Source organism: Phoenix dactylifera, chromosome 9 (genome assembly GCF_051530095.1).
Source record: "Phoenix dactylifera cultivar Ajwa chromosome 9, Ajwa_hap1_PhDact_Kaust_v1.1, whole genome shotgun sequence".
NCBI lineage: Eukaryota > Viridiplantae > Streptophyta > Magnoliopsida > Arecales > Arecaceae > Phoenix > Phoenix dactylifera.
In genome coordinates, this window is record NC_143198.1 from 28,800,426 (window position 1) to 28,824,788 (window position 24,363).

The 24,363-nt window shown below is 52.1% G+C and overlaps 2 protein-coding genes across 2 annotated transcripts in view; one reads left to right on the plus strand and one right to left on the minus strand.

Annotated features, from left to right (window-relative positions):
- Positions 1–144: 144 nt before the first annotated feature.
- LOC103711184 (pentatricopeptide repeat-containing protein At3g49240, mitochondrial-like) lies at positions 145–2,614 on the plus strand. The gene has a single exon (XM_008797237.6). It carries the CDS (start codon positions 251–253, stop codon positions 2,330–2,332), a length of 2,082 nt encoding a protein of 693 aa, XP_008795459.4. The 5' UTR covers positions 145–250; the 3' UTR covers positions 2,333–2,614.
- Positions 2,615–5,871: 3,257 nt separating this feature from the next.
- LOC103711185 (E3 ubiquitin-protein ligase SINAT3-like) overlaps positions 5,872–24,363 on the minus strand; it is a 34,904-nt gene continuing 16,412 nt past the window's right edge. The window contains exons 2-3 of the mRNA XM_008797238.6: positions 6,926–7,312; positions 5,872–6,456 (exon numbers count right to left, since the gene is read on the minus strand). Of these exons, the coding sequence (XP_008795460.1) occupies positions 6,094–6,456; positions 6,926–7,312 (750 nt within the window). The 3' untranslated portion in view covers positions 5,872–6,093. The remainder of the gene's footprint in view (positions 6,457–6,925; positions 7,313–24,363) is intronic.

A 24,363-nucleotide genomic window follows, 5' to 3' on the forward strand; every position in this document is an offset into this window, starting at 1 on the left:
TTTTATGCAAAATCTACTTAACACATAAATAAACAAATAAATAACACTACACGCACGAGCCGGTGAAAACCTGGGTGCGATGCGTGAAGAGTCGGGTTAAGCATCGCGATATATTTCCAGCTTTTATCTTTGCCATCCATATCACATCAAACTACCTAAGTACCACAAATCACCCACCCCAAACCCCTCAAAAACCCCCAAATCTCTTCTTCCTCTCTCTCTCTCGCCTCCCACCCCCGAAGCCTAAAAAATGTCGCTCTCCAAGCCCCTTTTCTCCCACCTCAAATCCCTAAAACCCTACCGGAACCCCGTTCCCACCGCTGCCGCCGCCCCCTTCCGCCTCCTCTCCTTCGCCACCCCCGAGGAGGCCGCCGCCGAGCGCCGCCGCCGCAAACGCCGCCTCCGCATCGAGCCACCCCTCTCCTCCCTCCGCAATCACCCCTCCTCCTCCGCCCCCCGCCGCGCCCCGTCGGGCCCCAAAATTGCATCCAATCCCAACGTCCCCAAGCTCCCGGAGTCCGTCTCCGCCCTCGCCGGCAACCGTCTCAACCTCCACAACCGCATCCTGACCCTCATCCGCGAGAACGACCTCGACGAGGCCTCCCTCCTTGTCCGCCACTCCATCTACTCCAACTGCCGCCCCACCATCTTCACCTGCAACGCCGTCCTCGCCGCCCTCCTCCGCCAGTCCCGCTACGCCGACCTTCTCTCCCTCCACCGCTTCATCACCCAGGCGTCCGTCGCGCCCACCATCATCACCCACAACCTCTTCCTCCAGGCGTACTGCGACTGCCGCAAGACCGACACCGCCCTCGAGCACTACCGCCTCATCCTCAAAGACGCCCCCTTTAACCCCTCCCCCACCACTTACCGCATCCTCGTCAAGGGCCTCGTCGACAACGGCAAGCTCGACCAGGCCCTCGAGCTCAAGGACGACATGATCGCCAAGGGCTTCTGCGCTCCCGACCCCATCGTCTACAACTTCCTCATGGCCGGCTTTGTCAAGAACGACGACGCCGACCGCGTCCTGTCCCTCTTCGACGAGCTCAGGGAGAAACTCGGCAGCGGCACAATCTACGATGGGGCCGTCTACGGGAATCTCATGAAGGGTTACTTCAAGAAAGGCATGGACAAGGAGGCGATGGAAATCTACAGTGAAGTTCTTGGCGATGGTTCCAAAGTCAGGTTCGGGGCGGCGAGCTACAATTCGGTGCTGGATGCGCTGGGAAGGAACAGTAAGTTGGAGGAGGCACTTGGTTTGTTCGAGAGGATGATGAACGAGCACAACCCCCCTCGGAGGATCACCGTGAATTTGGGGACCTTCAATGTGATGGTGGACGCGTATTGCCTTGCCGGAAAGTTCGATGAGGCGATTGCTGTGTTTAAGAGGATGGGTGAGAAGAAATGCAGCCCGGATACACCGTCTTATAACAATCTCATTGATCAATTGGGGAAGAATAAATTAGTCGCTGAGGCTGAGGAGCTGTACAGGGAGATGGGCGAGCGTGGGATCAACCCGGATGAGTACACCTACGTTCTGTTGGTGGAAGCTTGCCTCGGAGTGGATAGGGTGGATGATGCCACAGGATACTTCAACAAGATGGTGGAATTGGGCCTGAGGCCAAATACAAATGCGTACAATAAGGTTATCGGGGGGTTGGTGAATGCGGGAAGGCTTGATGAGGCGACGGGGTTCTTTAACCAGATGAAGGAGAAGGATGTGAAGCCGAACATTGCGAGTTATGAGATGCAGTTGAAGGCATTTGTCGAGGAAGAGAGGTTGGACGACGGACTTAAGATGGTTAGGGAGATACTGTTAGATGATGGGGTGGCTTTCAGTGAAGAAATGAAGGAGCTTGTGGAGGGGGCGTTGAGGAAGGAAGGGAGAGAGGATGACTTGGGTGAACTGTACAAGGATGTAGAAAGGGAGAAAGCTGAGGCATCGGCTCGAGCGGCAGAAGAGAAGGCGAGAGCTGAGGCTCTTGCCAAGGAAGAAGAGGAGAGGAAGAAGGCCGAGGCTGCTGCAAAGGAGGCAGCTGCTGCCAGAGCTAGTGCCGCAGCTATAGAAGCTGTTTTGGGACGGAGAAAGCAAGAGGCAAAGGAGGAGTCCATGCCTGATGGTGCCAGTGGTTCTGATGGGGGATCGCTGAAAGAAGAGAGGAATGATAGTGGATCAGTTGAAGAATTGAAAGGCAGAGATGGAGAAGCTATCAGTGCGAGTTTACCTGATGGAGAAGTGCTGAAAAAAGTGAGTGATGGTAGTAGCTCGACCGAAGAAACGAAGGAAGGAGCTGGATATGCTGCTCAACAGGTATCAGCTTCACAAATCTGAGCTTGTTTCACAGTATCCATTATAAAATCTTGATGAGGAGAGTTCTTCTCGGTACTGTTATTTCATCTGTTGAGGTCATTCTGAACTGTCAAGGAAAAATGTAGCTCATCTTTTATTATTATTATTAGGGTTGTCATTTGAAATGTGATTAAGGTTTCTATAAGCTAGGTTATTAATCATCATTTGGAAATGAAAGCTTTGGCTTGGGATGTGTTCCATTCATTGTAATCTGAAAATCCTGAAATCTGATACTAATAGACATTTTGGAGTATTTCAAAATTATCATTATCTGTTAGAATGTATGCTACATGGTGCACCACTAGCTGTGTTGCTTTATATTCTTGGTACCAGAGTCTCTTGATGATATTTCGTGTACAATTCTACCTGTTCACACGTGCAATTTAAATGTGCTCTGGTTCTTAATAACTAGACTTCAGGCAACGAGAATAGGTGTTCTGAGAATATGCAGTGTCCCTACCTCCTTTTCCTGGTATAAATTGTTGATTTTCTGTTATTTTAATGAATGTTGAAATGCTTTTTCACCATCTTAAATGTCTTAGAGTCAAAGCTGATCAAAAAGAAGAAAAGAACTTATTTGTAGACAAAATTATGATCCAAAATTTCTGCAGAGTTTGAGCTCCATAAGAAATGTGGAATTTTAATTTAGATAAGATGATTCATTCACTTCAAGTATCATGATGACTTGAGGCAACTTAACTGCTCTCTTTGCAACAAAGCAGCAAAAGAGCTCATTATAGATTAGGCACATTTACCTCGTAGTACTTCTATGTTGTCTAACATTCTGCTCATTTGTCATATTAGGAATCTAATCTATGACGTTATGTGACTGTATATGATGTTTCATCCTTCAGAGTTTGTATGCCAAATAGTTGCTCACCATGAGAGAATTTTTGGCATTTTCAAGTTGGCATTCTGAGTAGACTCTGTGAAGTATTTATTAGAGATGCCATGTTGAAGATATTCTGTAGCAAACATTTCAATACCAATTCAGGATCCTTTACGGTGCATTTTTGCACTGCAGAGAGCAGTGCAAGCTCGGATCGCCTCCACGTCGCCTCCATTTTTATTATTATTTTTACTTACATATAATAGTTAATAACCATCTCCAATATCTTTAGATTTACTACCTTTCTGTTTAGTTTCGTGTAAACAAGCGATATTAACTTTTCTACATATCATTGTATCAACTAATTCTCTACTTTTTTTCAATCAAATTTCCAATATTCCAAGTAACAAATCTAGTTCCTTTCTTCCTTACAGTTAACTTCTTTACATGATGCATTTTTTCTTTTCTCCTAAGCACTCTGATTGGTTGCCATCGTACTAGACTTTTTAATCCTAGATAACCTTTGCTCATTTGTTGTTACAACTGTGTTGTGCTGTAAAGGATGGAAAAACCTAATCAATTCTTTCTCATTTATCACTCCAAATGAACAAAGACCTAATAACCTTTTACTTATTTGTCACTAAAAAAAGGAGCTAAGATGTTTGATAAGTAAGCTGCATGTGAAAGGTATGGGGGAGGGAACATACCTGTTAGAAACATGAAATAAAAGAAGGGAAATGGACTTGAGGCAAGGTGACAGGATTGGAGAAAACTTATTTTGGCTGCCAGCAGTAGATTTGGTTGGAAAGAACAAGGATGCTCATGTATGAATACAGGCAGAACATGGTAGGAGATAGCTGTAGCAGAAGAATGTGAGCAGGCCGTAGAAAAATTTAGGTGATGGACATGGAAAAAAAAAATAAAGGACTATCAATGTGAAAATCTAGATAGAAGGCTAAAATCTATATCTTAGAAGCCCCAGCTTCCAACTAGCCTCCTTCAAAAAGAATGCCATGTCTCTTGTACTTAGAGCATTCCCCTCAAACAAGCTGTTTAGAGGTGTTGATCATGCTCCAATTTTATACCAAAAAAAAACGTAGAAAATATCTTATTTTACCTACATCTTTATCATTGATTGAGCTGTCTTATTTTGTGGATCGGCTCTCTTAAATAATTTATGCAATACCACTCATGTCCTAGATACTGAGAACCATGGAATTAAACTGCTGGGATGTTCTTTTTGGGAATTGAAATGGCTGCTAGGATAAGCTGAACAGCTGTCCCATAGGAATAAGAAGTTGATGGCACCAAGTCAATTGGGGTAAAGTGGAAAGTTGTCCTTTTTCGGAATAAAAAGAAAAAAAAATTATAGAGGCTCAAGTCAATGGTGGATAAACTATAAAATGTATTATTTTCTTAAATAGTGAGATTAGTTGATTTAATAATATGATATGGCTAATTAGATTTGCCCAAAATCTTATCGAAAAGCATGGTAAAATTTTTATTTACTAGTATATCCTTATAATTTTTTTTTATTTACACGCCTACCCATTAAGGATATTTTAGTCATTTTAATTTAAAACCGTTAAGTTTTTTAACGGTGTTAGATGGCATGGGTACATATGCAAAAATAAGAATAAAAAATGGTAGAATAGCAAAATAAATATTTACGAGGGTATACATGCAAATATTAATTTTAGAAGCATATTCACGCAAAATCCTATATTTAGAAGGGTATCTATGCAAAAAAATCCTATAATCTATTATTAGATTAGATTCCAATCCATTATATTATATTATATTACAATATTATTATATAATATTATATCATATTATATTAGATTAGATTCTAATCCATTATATTATATTATATTACAATGTTATTATATAATATATTATCATATTATATTATATTATTATACTATAGTATTCAATATTGTATTATACTATATTATACTAATATTATACAAAATAAAAATATCATATTCTGTTAAAGCAGAAAAGAAGGTTGCGTCCCGTCACGAGGTATTGTCCGCTTTGGGGAGGCCACCCCCTCACTTTTTTAGGACAGGAGATACCCCTTACGGATTTGTCCAAAAGGCACCTCGCGAGGAAAAGGGGATGGAGACCCGTTATAAGTACAATCTTTTCCACTAGTCAAGCAGTATGGGACTAAAGAGTATGGCCCTCCTTTTACCCCCAACACTAGCCCCCTAGTGGAAAGAATTCGTGCGGGGTCATGATGGGAAGGTCCACCTTCGGGGTGCCCTATCTGTTAGAGCAAAAAAGAGGTTGCGTCCTATCATGAGATATTGTCTGCTTTGGAGAGACTGGAAAAACGGAGGATACCCCTCACATCTTTGTCCAAAAGACGCCTTACGAAGAAAAGAAAATGGCGACCCTTTATAAGCACAATTTTTTCCACTACTCATGGAACTAAAGGATATAGCCCCCTCCACCCCCAACAATACCTTACTATATAATATTCTTTATTGTCATTCTACCATAGCAAAAGTATTTTTTTTTATTTTAGTTACCAAACATATATTAAAGCTTCATAATAATTTAAAAAAAATAGTTATCCAACAGTAAATAACTTTTGATAATAAAAATTTTACTTTCCGAAAGCTTTATTTCTAAAATTTCTAAAAGCTCCATTGCCAACACAGCAATCCCAGACAAGGCCTTAATGTTTATTAGACAATTCACAACTTAAATCCTGTTATTAAAGAATTCACATCATCTCTCCCTCCATCCTTGACTTAAATATAAAATGGCAAACAGTGCTGTCAACAAGTAACGATGACAGCAGCGACAGAAGGTGGATTTAGGAGATGCCAATTTCACAGATTCACAACGCTAACAGTCACGCATTGTGGATTTGAGAGATGCAAATTTTACAGCTATACTTCTTTCAGTTACAGAGATTGGGTATGCACACTCCAGACTCAGGGTTTTGTTGCTCCTTCCATATTCGACCTGTAACCCGCAGCTTCAGCTCTTTCCTCTCTCCCCCGGAGAAGAAGAGTGCCATGTTTCTCTGGATTATGAGGCCATCGTGGCTGTCCCGCACTTTGCGGTGGCTGTCGCGGATGCTCCGGGGTGTGCCTTCCCATATCAGCTTTCTGCCATTGGCCCCAACCTCAAGGCTGTAGCTGAAATTTCTTGCTTCATTCTCATCACCCATGAAGCGCAGAAATGCCATGTACACAGGGGCCATTCCTAGCTGGAATGCCTCAAAGTGCAAGCAGAAGTACTGCCCGAAACAGTGGAAGACCTGGGCAGAATCAGAGGCAAAGTTCAGTACTAGCTTGGAGCAAACGGCGTTGCAGCTGATGGTGATTTGCAGCCTGTCTACTTTTAAATGTTACATCAGCGAACACATTCACTACTTCCTTTATGATAAATAAAAGAAAAACCACTACTTGAAAATTCAAATAAATTTCACTAATAGATATTTTTAAAGGGGAAGGAAGAAAGAAAAGACCACCAACATGGTTGATCTTGAAATTTCAAATGTTTCCACAGGTTCATGGATTTTTAGCTTTAACAAATGTAACTTGCTACCCGATGCTTGCGGGTGTACATTTTATTGAGGGAAAAATGATTGCTGAGGGATGAAAAATGCATAGGTGCATGTTGCGCTGCACAATTAAGCAATTGCTGTGAATTTATAACAAATAAGAAACCAATGTATGAAGAAAAGCATATTCAGTTGGCAATACCATGAATATAAGCGTACTTACAGTCAGCATCCAGGTAGCATTTTCAACCTCTCGTGGATTGGACTTCACATACCGATGGTTGAATGTGCATCCACTGTGCATGTCTACTTTATGGTCATCCCTTAAATGTGTGACCAAGAAAGGAATGTCCCCAACCACAGAGCATTCGGACCCTGCATATGGGCAGTTGTATGGTCTGAAGTTGCACTGAGCTTCATGCTTGAGCTTGCTGTAGTAGGGAAAGATTTCTGGACACCCTAGTGAGCTATACTTGCAGGGGAGCTCAAGTGATTCAGCCACCTTCTCCAAAGCTAGACACCTGATATCTCCAAGCTCCTGCCTGCAAGTAGGGCAGCGGTTGTGTACCCTTGTTTTACATGCTGAACACAGTGTATGCCCGTTCCGGCACTGCAAAAGTCGGCAACTCATGAGAAGCAGCCACTGCAGCAAGCAATGAAATCTAAAAGATGCAGAAATTTCAGGAGTAATAATTAATTAGTTTTGCATTCCTAATGACATGAGAACTGAGGTGTTTCGATATTCAAAATAACTTCACCTATGACAATATGCATTACAAGGAGCCTGGCTTTCTTCAAGCTATATGTGATTGTCATATACATATCAAACATTTAATCAATACCCCAGGAATGAAAACTCTTTGCCCATCATAACAGATAATAAGAAAGCATAGGCTTAAAGCTACATGAGAGCAAACATGATAGGAGATCAAAATTGCACCAAATAGATCACACAACAAGAGATTAAAACAGACTAAAGAGAAAATTCAATGTCAACTGAAATTCAAAACTACACTTGCTTGTTTTATACATGAGATAATAGACATTTTATTCACCATCCACCACAAGACATCTGTAAGAACAAGACAGCATCCACTGAAAATAACTTTTGTAATAAGTTAATGATACATCCTACTAGTATATAGTCTCAAATGAATTTAAGTATGATTTTTATGATCAAGATGATATTTGTAAATATAGCATATTATTATCAACTGAAAACCAATTACAGCAAACAAAGTGATTGCACACAAAAACCATGTGATAGGTAATCACAAACCAAATAAACCTACAACATCCTAACAAATATAAGACCATAGTTCTTTTTTTTTTTTTGAAAAAAAAGGAGTGACTATGAACTATTAGACTTCCTATAATTTTGGCATTGCAAATGTGTACACCAGCAATTTCTATTGTAAAAAGTCGAGAACCTAATAGTTTGGACAGTCGACTGATGGATCTATTTCACATAAGAAACTAGATTATCCACTGAGAATGCCACAGAGCGGTTTATGTTCGTAAGCTGTGAACGGATTTATTATGCAGATCAAGAAGAAAACTCATGAATGTAGCAAATTAACAGTGAAATTGATCATCATACATAATGGCAGTCAACCATGTGATCAGTTAATCAAAACAATCAGTCCCTACAGCAAACTCTGCTCAGTTATAGGATTTTCTGTTTTCTTGTTCAGGTTTCAATTTGCTCCCAATAATTCGCTTGAAGGCAAGAACAAAGAAAATCACAAAGGGTGGAAAATCAACATCATGGATGGGCAAACACCACCTCTTCCTACTGCAATAACTTCAATGTTTCAAGAGTTTGCCTATCTAGATTCCTAGAGCTATGTTGGCCAAGGAAAAGAACAGAAGACATAAATCAAGCAGATAATAGTGTAATTTCCAACGTGGTTTTGCTACATAGAGTAAGAAAAGAGATACAGTTCAGTTCAAAGCAATCAACAATTCGTCGTCAATAACAAACAATCTCCAAGTTAATCTTAACAAAGCATGCATAAAATCCATGACAAAAAAGAAAAGTTATCCACAACATAGAAAGGCATAGCACAGTTACTGGCAAAATAGTAAGTTCCACATTCATTATTTAAGACCAATGCTTTTAATGAAACGATAATCCTTACACGGAAGAAGCAGATTCACTAGCGATCAAAAGAATGGTGTTCACCTGCCCTTCACCTCTCATAACCAAGCATCATTAATATGTACCAAGGCATCCATTAATATAGAAACAACAGCAAGGACAACTCCAAACCTCTGTCAACACCTTTTTTTCTGTTTCATGAGGGGGGGCATGGGCAAGGCTAGAAAAATTAGAGCATATATGCATATGGAGCTTGGGCCAAATAAGGCAGTACAGCCTACACAACCCTGAACTAGCGGCATGGAACAAATGGAAGATTAATAATATGAATGTGCACGATCTTTTTCTTGTATGGTAAAGGTAGGCTGAATGAGAAGAGACTCAAAGATTAGTTCAGAAGTTTGTTCACTTAAAGGATGGCTTCAAAAGTTGGCTGACTGAAGGTGAGGATGAAAAATCACTCCTCAAAGGCGGGGAGAACTTTTGTACAGGGAGGGCTGAATTAGCGAGGTGCCCAACCAGCAAGGTTCACAACTCGCTTTGGTGAATATTTTTAGAGAATTAGATGCCTTTATAGATTGGATTTAAGATGGTAAAGGAAAATAAGTTAAGAGGGATGTTGAGAGTGGTCCTTGTTGCTGGAAATTGGACCCGGGGGCCGCCGCGAAGCCGTGGAAGGAGGAGCTCCGCTGCTGCAGGAGGCGGACGGCGGTGCGCCGGCTGGCTGCGTCCTCCGCTGCGGGGGGGTGTGCAGGTCCTGCAAGGAAAGCCGGTGGCCGGGCTCCCCGGCGCCGGCCCTCCGATGCCTAAGTCAGAGGGGGCAAGTATGTGGAGAGAGCAGGAAAAAGAGTATATGGAGAAGACAGCAAGAACATTCGGATAAGATAAAGAAGACGAAGAGGATGATGTCCTCAATTGTGTTTGTGCTTCCCGGCGGGTTCAGTCCCGGGGATCTGTTTCCGTTTTTTTGTTGTTCTTCTTCCTCCCTTTTCCCCCCAGGTTTTCTTTTATAGGAGGATTTTGGTCACCTGGGAGGTGACAGGAGGTTTGTCCTGTTTTGTAATAATTGGGCACGATTTAGCCCATTAATGGCGTAATGGAGAACGGGACCGGATCAGACCGGAATCAGGGAGTTGTCACGGTCGATCGGACATGTTGGAGTGGTTGAACCGCCGGCCGTAGCGGGCCTGGGGTCTGTAGATGGTAAGTGCATTTATTACCGAATGAACCGGTGGCCAGGTAGAGCCATACGCTCTGATGGTTCAGTGATCCGGAGATCGTCTTGGGCCGTGTTCATTAAATGTCTGAGTGCATCGGAGACTTGAGGGAGTCTCATGCATTAATGGCGGGTCGTGCCGAACGCCTGCGGAGATCTTATGCCTTGATGGCTTGGAGATAGTGGCGGGTCACAAGCCGTAAGAGTTGTCAAGTCCCTTGGACTTTAGGCGGGGGTTGAACATTTGGTTAAGGCATCGGCTCGGCAAGGGTGCCTAGCCGAGCTGGTCGCCCAATGGGGCACCCTGTGGCGGGGCTGCTTTGGGTACTCCTGGTCGGCGCCCTTTAGGCGAGCACCTTCTAGCAGAGCGCCTCGGCGCTGTCTCTGGTCGGCACTTTCTAACCGAGCAGCTCATTTTGGTTGGGCACCTCTTGGCGCGCACTCTGGTCGGCGCCCTCTAGTCGAGCGCCTTCCTGGTCGGCATCCTTTGGCCGAGCAGCTTTCTGGTCGGCGATTTTTGGCCGAGCAGCTCTCCGTTCGGCACTCTTTCGCCGAGCAACTTTCCGGCTGGTGCTCTTCGGCCGAGCGCCTCCGTGAATGTATGGCTTGGGGTTCTTCCCCCAACACTACCCCCCGACTTCCGAGCTCCAGTTGGCCATCAGCTGGAGCGCGGAAAGTAGCTTTAATTGGGTCATTACGAATTCCGAAAATTTTGATTTACTGCGCGTTTTGAGTTATCGAACGCTTCGAGGTGCCTTTAATAGGCGGCGTCTCTTCTTTCCCGAAGAGCCTCATTATTGGGACACCTTTTGCGAAGCGTCCTCGCGTCGTGGGCTCATGATGGGGCCGCACGATCTTCGATTGCGGACGCCTTTCCGCACGATCCGATGGGGCGCTTCGGCGTTCGAAGCGCTAGCCCTAATTAAATGCGTCGTTCTATCTTTTAGGCCGACACGTGTTATCATCTAACCAAGATGCAGCGCTTTCTTTGCTGATCCAGGCCGTTGGGGAGGTCTATATAAACTCTCCCCCAGTCCCCTGTTCTCTCCCTATTGTTTTCTGCTTCCAGCTTCCTATTCTCCCAGCCTTCCTCAGACCGAAGTCCCTTTTCTCCGGTATCTTTCCCAGGTCCCCCTTCTTTTTGATTTCCCTCTCTTGTAATGGGTTTTTTGCCTAGCGAAGTAGTATCCACCATGAGTGTCCTGGAGGTCGAGATGACCGAAGAGTGGTTTTTCCCTCTTCACGGGTTCCGTTTGGAACCCGCCAGGCGAAGGGATCGGGTAACCGATCCTCCGGTAGGCCGGATCGGAGTGCACTCGGAGTCACTCTGGGCCGGCCTCCGATTTCCTCTCCACAGCTTTGTGAATGAGTTGCTGGCGGTATGCCAGTTGGTTCCGGCGCAACTTACTCCAAACGCTTGGAGGACAGTGATGGGTTTCCTGTCACTGTGTTTACTACAAGGGATTCCTACCTCTGTCAACGTCTTCCGGCGACTTTTTATTTTCAAGTCGAACCCGGGAGACGGGGAGTGGCTCTACATCGCCCTCCGGGTGGGTCGGCCACTTTTTCATGGTGCCCCCTCATCCATTCATGGTTGGAAGGAGAAATTCTTCTTCCTGGGCTCTGAACGGTCCTGGGGGTTTGACCCCAGGTGGAGGCCGGCCCAACTTAAATCCATCAACAGGCTCCCCCGGCTTTCTCCGCGTGAGCAGGAGATCTTCGATACCATCCGCAGCCTTGGGGACGGGATTTTGCTGAACGGCCTCATTAGCGAGGACGCCCTGGTGAACGTGGGCTTGAGCTCGGCACGTCCTCAGGGTAAGGATAGTTACAGCAATTTCTTATTTCCTTATTGTTCTAATGTTCTAATTTTGCTTATCTTTGCAGACATCGCAAAAATGGTGACCAAGAGCGAAGTCCTTTACGCCCGCTTCCAGAAGAGGGCAGCTGAGCTCTCGGGGGAGCCTGCGGAGCCGAGGAAGAAGCAGAAGGTCTCGGCAACCTCGACTCCCTCGGCTGCAGTGGTGGCCGAGGCGGGTCCTTCCCGCCCCGCGCATCCCGAGGCGGGGCCTTCTCGCCCCGCCAACTCCGAGGCGGGGCCTTCTCAGCCCGCGTGCCCTGAGGCTGATCGGAGAGAGGGCGCGGGCTCCGAGGGCTCGGGCTCCAGAGGAGCCCCGATGGCGCCCCCATGCCCGACGCCCTTGGCACAGGTCCCTGGTCGGCAGGACGCTCCAGTTGCCGACCAGGGGAGGAGTTCAGCGGGTCCCGTGCTTGCACGCCCCGCTATAGTTGTGCGGCGGTCAGATCGGCCGCTCGTCCGACCCCAGCCCCCTAGCTCCGAACCGGGGGGCAATCAGGGAGCTTCGGGGTCGGCTCTACCTAGGCCAGCCGATGCTGGCCTTTCGGGCCCATCGGGCTCGGGGGGACGGGTGCCCCTTGCACCCACCTGGTCGGTGTTCGAGGGAGATTCAGCCCTCGAGAACCCTCGAGTAGCGCTGGAGGTATTCCGGGTCGCGCTGCTCCCAGCTGACCGGGCAATGATGCAGTCCATGAGCTATAATGCTTTCATGGACTACACTCGCTGCAACGCCGTCCGGGTAAGTAAAATCTTCCACTTGTGTAATCCGTATAGATTTTCTACCAGTGGCGCCTTAATACTTTTCGTCTCTTTTACAGCATTTGCACGAGACGGAGATGCTGATGCACCTAGTCCAAGAATACCAGGAGAAGGCCCGGAGGTGCCAGCGTGGGTACGACGAGGCCCAGAGGAGGTACACGGCCAGCGAGGCGAAGTACCAGGCCTCCGAGGCCGAACGACAGGTGCTCCAAGAAAAGGTCGGAGCATCTGAGGGAAGAATTCGAGCTCTTACCGCTGAGCTCGATGAGGAAAAGGGCGCGCATACGTTGGCGAGATCCGAGCTGCGCGCCGCTGAGGCTCGATTGGCCGGAGTCGAGCAAGCGCTGGCCTCCCGCGAGCAGGTGGAGAGTGCCCGCCTCCGACATTCGGAGCTTGAGCGGGAAATAAAAACCATCGAGAAGAAGGGCACCTACCACGAGGCTCGGGAGCTCGAAGCTCGGGAGCAAGCTCAGAGCGCGGTGGCGCTCTTCCGCGAATCGGCGGAGTTCCGCGACCTCCTAGAAGAGGAGGGCGTGAACGGGCTAATCCAAGGCTTCCGGGACTTCCGTAACCAGTTGCGGCGGCTTCTTCCGGATTTCGATGTGAACCTGCTCCAACCGGGAGCAGGGGTCGAAGGGCCGGATGCGGAGGCAGAGACTCCGGAGGCCGAGGCGACCGAAGCCGCCCCCGAGGCTACTCCTATCGCTGCCGAGGCCGAGGAGGTCCCGACTGTTGAGCCCGCCGCTCCCGATACTGCCGAAGCCGAAGTGGTCGGGCCCGGGCCTTAATGTAATTTTTGTTTCGTTTTGTAAAGTCGGGATGGCCTCCCGTACTTGTAAGGGCCAAACCCAAATTTTGTACTTAGCCTACGGGCCTTTTTGAAATGAATATACATTTCTTTTCTGGAAACTCGTCTGTCGTAGTCCAAGTTTTCCTACTCGGATCCGCTTTAGGTTCCGAGGATATGGGCTCTAGGGCCTCAGCTTTTTCCGCCACAGGGTTTGAGTTTAAGTTTGGCTTGCCGAGCTCCATTGCTCGGTCCTTCAACCAGTGGTATAGCAACGCTTGTGCTTATGCCAAGGATTTGGGCTCGGAAAGTCTTTCCGAGCTCAGTCCAGAATACGACCGAGCCCTAAGGCGGTCTCTAGGACTTCAAATTTTTGCGTAATTAGTGAACTTCGACCCTCTTGCCGGGGCGGACCAGATTCGTTTCCAACGAATGGGTCGAATGCTCGTCAACTCGTGACGGGAATTCACCGGACTTAGTGTAATGATATGCTGATGTCATGAGCACTCCTTCGCCGAGGCGATTGAAGACGCTCCACTGCTCGACGTCCGTTCTTTGAGGACATCGGCAGAGAAAAATCCAAGACAATGTAGAAGCATTAAATGAATGGGTACCTTGTACCATATGCGTCCTTGCGCCGAGGCGACTGAAGACGCTTCTCTGCTCGGACTCCGTTCTTCGAGGACGTCGGCAGAGAAATCCAGAATAGATAATGTAAAAACATTAAGTAAATGGGTACCTTGTACCGTATGCGTCCTTGCGCCGAGGCGACTGAAGACGCTTCTCTGCTCGGACTCCGTTCTTCGAGGACGTCGGCAGAGAAATCCAGAATAGATAATGTAAAAACATTAAGTAAATGGGTACCTTGTACCGTATGCGTCCTTGCGCCGAGGCGACTGAAGACGCTTCTCTGCTCGGACTCCATTCTTCGAGGACGTCGGCAGAGAAATCCAGAATAGATAATGTAAAAACATTAAGTAAATGGGTACTGTTATGGGGGAATTGAGCCGCCATGCCCCACGTGATCGGCACGCGTATCCAGGAAAGCTACAGCTGCCCTATGATCCAGCACTCCGACCCCGAGTCGGACCTCCTCGGCTCCGCAGCCCGACCCCGGGTCGGCTGCCCTATGATCCAGCACTCCGACCCCGAGTCGGACCTCCTCGGCTCCGCAGCCCGACCCCGGGTCGGCTGCCCTATGATCCAGCACTCCGACCCCGAGTCGGACCTCCTCGGCTTCGCAGCCCGACCCCGGGTCGGCTGCCCTATGATCCAGCATTCCGACCCCGAGTCGGAGATCTTTTGATAACGACAGGCAATTCTCCAGAGGCACGCCGCGGCCTCCTGCTCCACTACTCCCTGCAACGGCTGTACCCGATGCTGCCCACGATCTCCTGTATCAACCGTACAAAGCGGAGCTCCACTACGCCCTGCCATGACCGTACCCAGCGCTGCTCCACGACGCCCCGTAACGGCCATGTCAGTGGCCATTCTATCGTGCCCCACGACGACAAACCCCCCTGAGAGACCTCCCAGCCAGGTATATATGCGGCTGGGGGGAGAAGGGGGGGTAAGCAATACCTCCCAGAGCACTCTCTCCCACTTGTGATTATCATCTCTCCTCCTCCAATCTCCTCTGACTTGACCGTCGGAGGGCCATCACCACCCTGGTGGTGGTGCAAGGCTTGTTTGCAGGTTCCTTGGCGGAAGGTGGAGCGCAACCAGCACCAACCAAGACAACTCAGGCGGAACCCCGTTCACACCGTCGTGTCAATCGTTCTCGGTTTGGACCACCAGCAACAGTTGGCGCTAGAGGAAGGGCCCCGGCCACGCACAGACCTTCCCGCTGGGGGGGCTGTGTTGTGGGATGGGGTTCCCAGTTTAGTCCCACATCGGATAATCAGCGGAAAGGTCTGTGCCTTAAATGGGGGGTGCAAACACCTCTTCTCACCGAGGGCCCTTTTGCGGGACAAAACCGTGAGGGTAGGGGGCAACCTCCGTGGACCCCCGCGCCGTCAGGGCTCGGGACTGTCATTGGGACTGTCATTGGGCTCCGGCCCTGGGCGACCTCCCTGGGCGACCTCCCGCAGACCCGAAGCGGCAATCCCAGAGCGGACAATACCTCGGGGAGGACGCGGATGCTTTCCCTGCTCGTCCGGTGTGCGGGCTGGTGTCGGGGTTCCGACCCCACAACAGTTGGCGCTAGAGGAAGGGACGAATCTCAGAACGATCGTAATGGCACGGCGAGGTGGTCGCGGAGCTTCCAATGCTTCCGGTCGCGGAGCCTCTCGCGCCTCTGGCCGGGAGGCTGCTGCGTCCCCAACACACTCTCAGCAGCATTCCACCGCTTCTCCTCCCATTCAGACGGTCGAACCTGCTCAGTTCGACCAGCTAGCCCAGCAGGTTCGCACCCTCGCGGAGGCAGTGCAGAATCTGCAGGGTGTGATCTCTCGGGTGCCGCAGCGGGCTCAGGAGCCGCTGCTCCCCGAGCACTCGCCTCTTCCTCACAACCCGCGCTCCTTCCTCTCCCATGGAGAGGAGCGCCGGCGCGGGGAGGATTCTCGAGTGCGGTCCATTCTGCCAGGACCTTCTCATCGGAGCTGCGCGGGGTACGAGAGGCGGACCCGGGCGCGTTCTCAGACACCCCAGTCCTCGAGGGGCCCGCACTCCAGTCGGTCCCCCTCGCGCCGCTCCTTGTCTCCCACCCACCGGTCGCGCTCCCTGGACCGGCGGGTGGACGATCTCCACAGACAGCTCCAGGTCCTGAAGGGCCACTCCAAAGATCCCTTCGCCGACTTGGAAATCTCCTCCCAGCCGGCGCTTGCCTCAAGGATCCTGCGAACCCTAAACCCGCCGGGGTTCAAAATGCCGGCGATCGAACCCTACGACGGGGCGGCGGACCCACGGGACCACGTGGAGAGTTTCAGGACTCTTATGCTCCTCCATGGAGCATCGGATCCTCTCCTCTGCAAGGCCTTCCCGGCGACCCTCCGCGGCCCGGCAAGGGCGTGGTTCGCCGGCCTGGAGGCTAATTCCATCCAGTCCTTCCACCAGTTCACCCGTCTCTTCATCAGCCATTTCGCCGTCAGTAGCCGGCGAAGACTGGTCTCCGACTCCCTCTTCGATGTCCGGCAGAACGAGGGAGAGAGCCTGCGGGATTATCTCACCCGCTTCAACAAGGCAACACTGGAGGTCCGGAATTTGAGCCAGGAGGTGGCTCTCTCAGCCCTGAAGCGAGGCTTCCGGAAGGGCAGACTCACCTTCTCCCTGGACAAACGCCTGCCGCGGAGCTTCCCGGAGCTGTTGTCTCGGGCAAACCAGTATGCAGACGCCGAGGAGGCAGCCTCCCACCGGAACAAGGAGGCCGCCGAGGCCCCTCTAAAGCCCGGGAAGAAAAGGCGAAAAGAGGCACCCCAGAGGAGGAGCCCGACGCCTCAACGCCGGCGCAGAAGCCCGTCACCAGCAAGGAACCACGGCGCCACACGCCCTCGTTCTCCGCACCGACGCTTCAACCGGTACACCCCACTCCTGGCCCCCCGGGCCCAGATCCTCATGGAGGTCAAGGGGCGGGAAAACCTCCCGGTCCCGAGGCAGATGAAGAAGATCCCTGGGAGGAAGCCTTCTCGGGCGTACTGTGAGTACCACCGAGACCACGGCCACGATACCGAAGACTGCTTCCAGCTTCGGGACGAGATCGAGGCTCTCATTCGCCGAGGGCGTCTCGGTCGATATGTAAACGACCGACGTCCCCCCGCAGACCCGCGTCCAGCCGACCCGGCCCCTCAGGAGCCTCGGGAGCAGAATCGACCCGTTGCGGGAGTGATCCACACCATCACTGGGGGCTGCTCTCGGCCCGTGAGGAACGCAGGGGGCTCGGCGGAAGTATCAGGAGTGGCCGTCGCGAAGAGGCAGCGGGTCGGAAATGTAATCACTTTTTGTGATGAAGATGTAAAGGGGGTTCAGACTCCCCACGATGACGCCATGGTGATCTCTCTCACTATGGCGGACTATGATGTAAGGCGTGTTCTTGTGGATAGTGGAAGCTCAGCTGATATTTTGTATTACGAGGCCTTCCAAAAGATGGGCTTTTCCCGACAATTGTTGCACAAAACATCCACCCCCCTCATAGGATTCACTGGAGACGCTATCTCGGCCGAAGGTGTCATCGAGCTGCCTGTGACTGCGGGCATTGCACCCGCAGAAGCCACGGTGCGGCTCGGGTTCTTGGTCGTCCGTGTCCCCTCGGCCTACAACGCTATCCTCGGACGACCCGGACTGAACGCCCTTCGCGCGGTGGTTTCTACCTACCATTTGCTCATGCGGTTCCCCACAGCGGCCGGGATTGGAGAGGTCCGAGGTGACCAGCCGACCGCACGGCAGTGTTTCCTAGCAACTCTCAAAGGGAAGAAGCCCATGGAGGCCCTAAGCGTCGAGTCACTTGACGCCAGAGACGAAGTGGCCTTGCGGCACGGGGAGCCGGCCGAGGGCGTAATCGAAGTTCCCCTCGAAGAAGGCCGCCCGGACCGCACGGTCCGGGTCGATGCCAACCTCGACTTGGAAGCTCGGCTCCGGTTAGTGGGATTCCTCCGAGCCAATGCAGATGTGTTTGCCTGGTCGGCGGCCGATGTACCTGGGATCGACCCGGAGGTCGTTTCTCACGCCCTCAACGTCGACCCGACCCACCGACCAGTAAAGCAAAAGAAGAGACACTGTGCCCCGGATCGGATCCGGGTGGTCGACCAGGAGGTAGACAAACTCTTGGAGGCAGGTTTCATAAGAGAGGTGAGCTACCCCGAGTGGCTGGCAAACGTCGTACTTGTCCGGAAGGCGAGCGGGAAGTGGAGGATGTGCGTCGACTACACCGACCTGAACAAGGCGTGCCCCAAGGATAGCTTTCCGCTTCCACGGATAGACCAACTGGTCGACGCGACTTCCGGATATCAGCTACTGTCTTTTATGGACGCCTTCTCCGGCTACAACCAAATAATGATGGCTCCACAGGACGAGGAGAAAACTGCCTTCATAACAGACCGGGGGCTGTACTGTTACAAGGTAATGCCCTTCGGTCTGAAGAACGCTGGCGCCACTTACCAGCGCCTCGTCAATAAAATCTTCAAGGAGCAGATCGGCCGGAATATGGAGGTGTACGTGGACGATATGCTGGTAAAAAGCCGCCATGCAGACCAGCACATTGCAGATCTGGAGGAGACTTTCACCACCTTGCGAAAGTTTCGCATGAAGCTAAACCCAGCGAAGTGCGCTTTTGGTGCTTCGGCCGGGAGGTTCCTCGGTTTCATTGTCAACCAGCGGGGGATCGAGGCCAACCCGGACAAGATCAAAGCCATCCAAGATATGTCCCCTCCGACCAAAGTGAAGGAGGTTCAGGAGCTCGCTGGAAGGGTCGCCGCGCTCGGACGATTTGTGGCAAAGTCGGCCGAACGCTGCCAACCATTCTTCAAGGTGTTGAAGCGCCCAAAAGACTTCCTCTGGACGGACGAATGTCATGCGGCGTTCGACCAGCTCAAGGAGTACATGGCGTCTCCTCCCCTGCTGTCCAAGCCGCAAGAGGGGGAGATGCTCTACCTTTACCTGGCGGTCTCCCCAACCGCAGTCAGCGCAGTACTGGTTCGGGAAGAGGCAAGACTTCAGAAGCCTGTATACTACATCAGCCGAGTCCTCCGGGATGCCGAGACGCGGTACACGAAGGCTGAGAAGATCGCCTTCGCGCTGCTGACTGCGACCAGGAGGCTTCGCCCCTATTTCCAGGCTCATTCTGTCACCCTTTTGACCGATCAACCACTGCGGCAGATTCTCAGCAATCCAGAGAATGCGGGACGGCTGGTGAAGTGGGCAGTAGAACTTGGTGAGTTCGACATCCGCTACCAGCCCCGACCAGCCATCAAGGCCCAGGTGCTCGCGGACTTTCTCGCTGAGTGCACTGTGCAGGAGGCGGAACCTAAGCCGCCGGAGACACCCAGCCTCGATCTCCCGATCTGGACGCTCCACATTGACGGGTCGTCGAACCCTGAAGGTGGAGGGGCTGGGCTGGTCCTCACCAATCCCGATGGAGTGATAGCCGAGTATGCCTTGAGGTTCGGATTTCCAGTGACCAACAATGAGGCGGAGTACGAGGCCCTAGTCGCGGGACTCAAACTCGCCAAGGAGCTCGGCATCCGGCGTCTGAAAGTCTTCACCGACTCCCAGCTGGTGGTCGGGCAGGTTCGAGGGGAGTTCGAGGCGCAGAGCCCGACCATGCAGAGCTACGTCCGGAAGGTGCAAACACTCATTCCCGACCTCGGCAGTGTTGACATTCAGCAGGTCCCGAGGAGCGAAAATGCCAGGGCCGACAGGTTGTCCCGCCTAGTGGACGCAGACGCGCACAACTTGTCGAGGGCAATCTACCTGGAGACCCTGGATGCCCCGAGCATTGACGGGGCTGGAGCGGTGATGGCAATTGATCCGGAGCCGTCTTGGATGGACCCGCTCGTCGCCTACCTCGCCGAAGGAATCCTCCCTGAAGACGAAGATCAGGCCCGGCGGCTTGTAAAGAAGTCCGCCCACTACGTACTTTATGAAGGGAGGCTGTATCGGACCTCGTTTACCGCCCCCCTCTTAAGGTGCCTCCGCCCCGCGGAAGCGGCCTACGCCCTCGGCGAAGTCCACGAAGGCATCTGCGGATCGCACTTGGGGGCTAGGTCCTTGGCGCATAAGATCATGAGGCAAGGCTACTATTGGCCGACCTTGTTGGAGGACTCGAAGGACCACGTGCGGAAATGCGACGCCTGCCAGCGCCACGCCAACGTCCAGAGAGTCCCCTCTGTCCCCTTGGCGCCAATCACCGCGCCCTGGCCCTTCGCACAGTGGGGAATGGATATCCTCGGACCATTCCCCGTCGCTTCGGCCCAGCGGAAATTTTTGATTGTCGCCATCGACTACTTCACCAAGTGGGTGGAGGCAGAGCCACTGGCCACCATCACGGAGGCACAAGTCCGGAAGTTCGTGAAGAAGAACATCATTGTCCGATTTGGAGTACCTCGGGTCCTCATCTCGGATAACGGTCGACAGTTTGATAACAAGCACTTCCGGGACTTCTGCGAGGAATTCGGGATCGAGCATCGGTTCACATCCGTGTCGCATCCCCAAACCAACGGCGAGGCCGAGGTCACAAATCGGACAATCCTCCAAGGTATCAAAGCGCGGATCGGCCGGACGGGGCAAGCTTGGGTCGAGGAACTCGAGAATGTCCTTTGGGCGTATCGGGCCACACAACGGACTCCTACTGGAGAGACGCCTTTCAGCCTAACCTATGGCACGGAAGCCGTTGCCCCCGTGGAGCTCGGACTCCCCTCGCCTCGGGTGGCCGCGCACCGACCCGAGGCCAATTCAGAGCAACTCCGAGGGAACTTGGATCTCTTGGAAGAGGCAAGGGAAATGGCTCAGGTACGGATGGCAATGTATCAGCAGAGGGTGGCCCGATATTACAACTCCAAAGTCCGACCGAAGCTTTTCAGAATTGGAGATCTGGTGCTGAGGCGAGCTAAGGCATCTCAACCTACGGAAGGTGGGAAGCTAGCGCCAAATTGGGAAGGCCCGTATAAAGTTCGTTGGGTAAACCGACCTGGCTCCTACCAGTTGGAAGCCCTAGATGGCCGAGAAATTCCAAGGGGCTGGAATTCCGCTAACCTGCGGATGTATTACCAGTAGAACAACAAGGCCAGAAAGACAATTTAAAAAGGTGCAATACTTTTCATTTCAATAATTTCTGGTTACAGTGGCGTGCTCGTGTGATTACAAGGAATTCCCAGAGGGGAATTAGGGAGTAAAGAAAGTAAAGAAGAGGTGGGGACCCAAACCCTCAACCCAGGGCGGCTGCAGTCCCACCAGAAGTGGGTACTTCTAACCGGAGGCGCCATCCAGCACCTCACCAAAAAGAGGAGGAGCCGCCGCAGAAGAAGCTCCCGCTGCCCCCAGGGGAACGCCGCCTCCAAAGGATATTCCCATCTTCCCCAGTGGTAGGGAAGAGAAGGGATTCAAGGGGGAAGAGTATATGGAGGCGCGGTCCCGGATTGAGCGTCCGGCGCAGAGCTCAACCGGGAGGCTGAACTTCAAGGAGGGGAGATGTGATCCCGGATGAAACGCCTAGAGCGGAGTTCCGCCGGGGAGACCCTCCTTGTTGATCCCAGATGAAACGGCTAGTTGGCTGAAGTTGTAAGGGGAGCGCCTCCCCTTTCCTTCGACAGGAGTCTCTCAGTCATATGCCAAGGAGGAGGTCCGCGATCCATGGCAACCTGCAGCTCCGGCTTGGCAAATTCCATCGTACCTGCACCTGTATTTATAGCCAAGCTGCGGCCCCCTGGTAGTTCCGATACGGGTGGCTCCAATAAATGCAGGCGCACTGAATCCGGAGCCGTTCCGGCTCCCGAGGCGTATCTCCCCGCGATTTCCTAAGCGTCATTCTCCTTAAATCGCATTCTTTGTGCAGGACGATCCGGGTGACGTATACCCCTAGGTCCACGTGTCTCCGCTCGCGCCCAGGCCGCATCCTCCTCGAAGAACCCGCGTATCGCGGCCGCTCAACTAACACTCCTCACCAGCAGCAACTGGCGATCCGATTTCCCAGGTAACGCATTAATTAGCGTTTAATACCCTTCTCGTGTTCCCCCCAGGCAACGCTTGGAGGAGAGGAGAAACACGGTCGCGGCTGGGCACAGAGAAACCCCGATGGGCGGCGAGCGACAAGTGGCCGACCAACGAGTGGAATGTCCCGAGGCTCGGCCCTCGGATGCCTGGCTAACCCGATGATCATCCCGGGAGCAGACTAGCCGGAAGCCCCGACCGGTCGCCTCGGCTTGCGCCAGCCTAGGCCGACCAACGAGTGGAATCTCCCGAGGCTCGGCCCTCGGATGCCTGGCTAACCCGATGATCATCCCGGGAGCAGACTAGCCGGAAGCCCCGACCGGTCGCCTCGGCTTGCGCCAGCCTTGGCCGACCAACGAGCGGAATTTCCCTGAGGCTTGACAACCCTCAGATGCCTGGCTAACCCGATGATCATCCCGGGAGCAGACTAGCCGGAAGCCCCGACCGGTCGCCTCGGCTTGCGCCAGCCTTGGCCGACCAACGAGCGGAATTTCCCTGAGGCTTGACAACCCTCAGATGCCTGGCTAACCCGATGATCATCCCGGGAGCAGACTAGCCGGAAGCCCCGACCGGTCGCCTCGGCTTGCGCCAGCCTAGGCCGACCAACGAGTGGAATCTCCCGAGGCTCGGCCCTCGGATGCCTGGCTAACCCGATGATCATCCCGGGAGCAGACTAGCCGGAAGCCCCGACCGGTCGCCTCGGCTTGCGCCAGCCTTGGCCGACCAACGAGCGGAATTTTCCTGAGGCTTGACAACCCTCAGATGCCTGGCTAACCCGATGATCATCCCGGGAGCAGACTAGCCGGAAGCCCCGACCGGTCGCCTCGGCTTGCGCCAGCCTAGGCCGACCAACGAGTGGAATCTCCCGAGGCTCGGCCCTCGGATGCCTGGCTAACCCGATGATCATCCCGGGAGCAGACTAGCCGGAAGCCCCGACCGGTCGCCTCGGCTTGCGCCAGCCTTGGCCGACCAACGAGCGGAATTTTCCTGAGGCTTGACAACCCTCGGATGCCTGGCTTAGCGCCGGAAGAATTTCCTGAGGCCTAACCCTCGGATGCCTGGCTTAGCGCCGGAAGAATTTCCTGAGGCCTAACCCTCGGATGCCTGGCCTAGCGCCGGAAGAATTTCCTGAGGCCTAACCCTCGGATGCCTGGCTTAGCGCCGGAAGAATTTCCTGAGGACTAACCCTCGGATGCCTGGCCTAGCGCCGGAAGAGTTTCCTGAGGCCTAACCCTCGGATGCCTGGCTCAGCGCCGGAAGAGTTTCCTGAGGCCTAACCCTCGGATGCCTGGCTTAGCGCCGGAAGAATTTCCTGAGGCCTAACCCTCGGATGCCTGGCCTAGCGCCGGAAGAATTTCCTGAGGCCTAACCCTCGGATGCCTGGCTTAGCGCCGGAAGAATTTCCTGAGGACTAACCCTCGGATGCCTGGCCTAGCGCCGGAAGAGTTTCCTGAGGCCTAACCCTCGGATGCCTGGCTCAGCGCCGGAAGAGTTTCCTGAGGCCTAACCCTCGGATGCCTGGCTTAGCGCCGGAAGAATTTCCTGAGGCCTAACCCTCGGATGCCTGGCTTAGCGCCGGAAGAGTTTCCTGAGGCCTAACCCTCGGATGCCTGGCTCAGCGCCGGAAGAGTTTCCTGAGGCCTAACCCTCGGATGCCTGGCTTAGCGCCGGAAGAATTTCCTGAGGCCTAACCCTCGGATGCCTGGCTTAGCGCCGGAAGAATTTCCTGAGGCCTAACCCTCGGATGCCTGGCTTAGCGCCGGAAGAGTTTCCTGAGGTTTAACCCTCGGATGCCTGGCCTAGCGCCGGAAGAACTTCGGGAATCAAAAGTCAGCAAGAAGCAACCAAGAGCTAAAAAAAAAAAAAAAAAAAAAAAAAAAAGAGGACGAGGGCGAGATGAAGAAATATTCAACGTGCATTAATTTTCAGGGCCGAGGCCCATACAATTGGGCAAAACGCCGACATACAAAAATAAAAAAGACAATGAAAGGTACAAGAGGTCAGCTTGGAGGAACTCCCGGGTCGGGAACGCCGGGCTCGTCCGCGGGAGGTAGGGAAGCAGCAGGAGAACCAGCAGGCGATGGCGCCGGAGAGGAGTCCAGGAGGGAGATCTCGCTCAGGTCAACTTCGGGATACTTAGCCGACACCCTTGCCAGGCCCTCCTCGAAGCCCAAGGTGAAGGCTTCGGCCCCCGCGTCCGACGCGTCATGGACAAACTCGTCAGACTGGCGATAGGTCCGCACTGCCTCCGACATATCATGGGCGAACTCGGCGGACTGGCGATAAGCCTCTACCGCCTGACG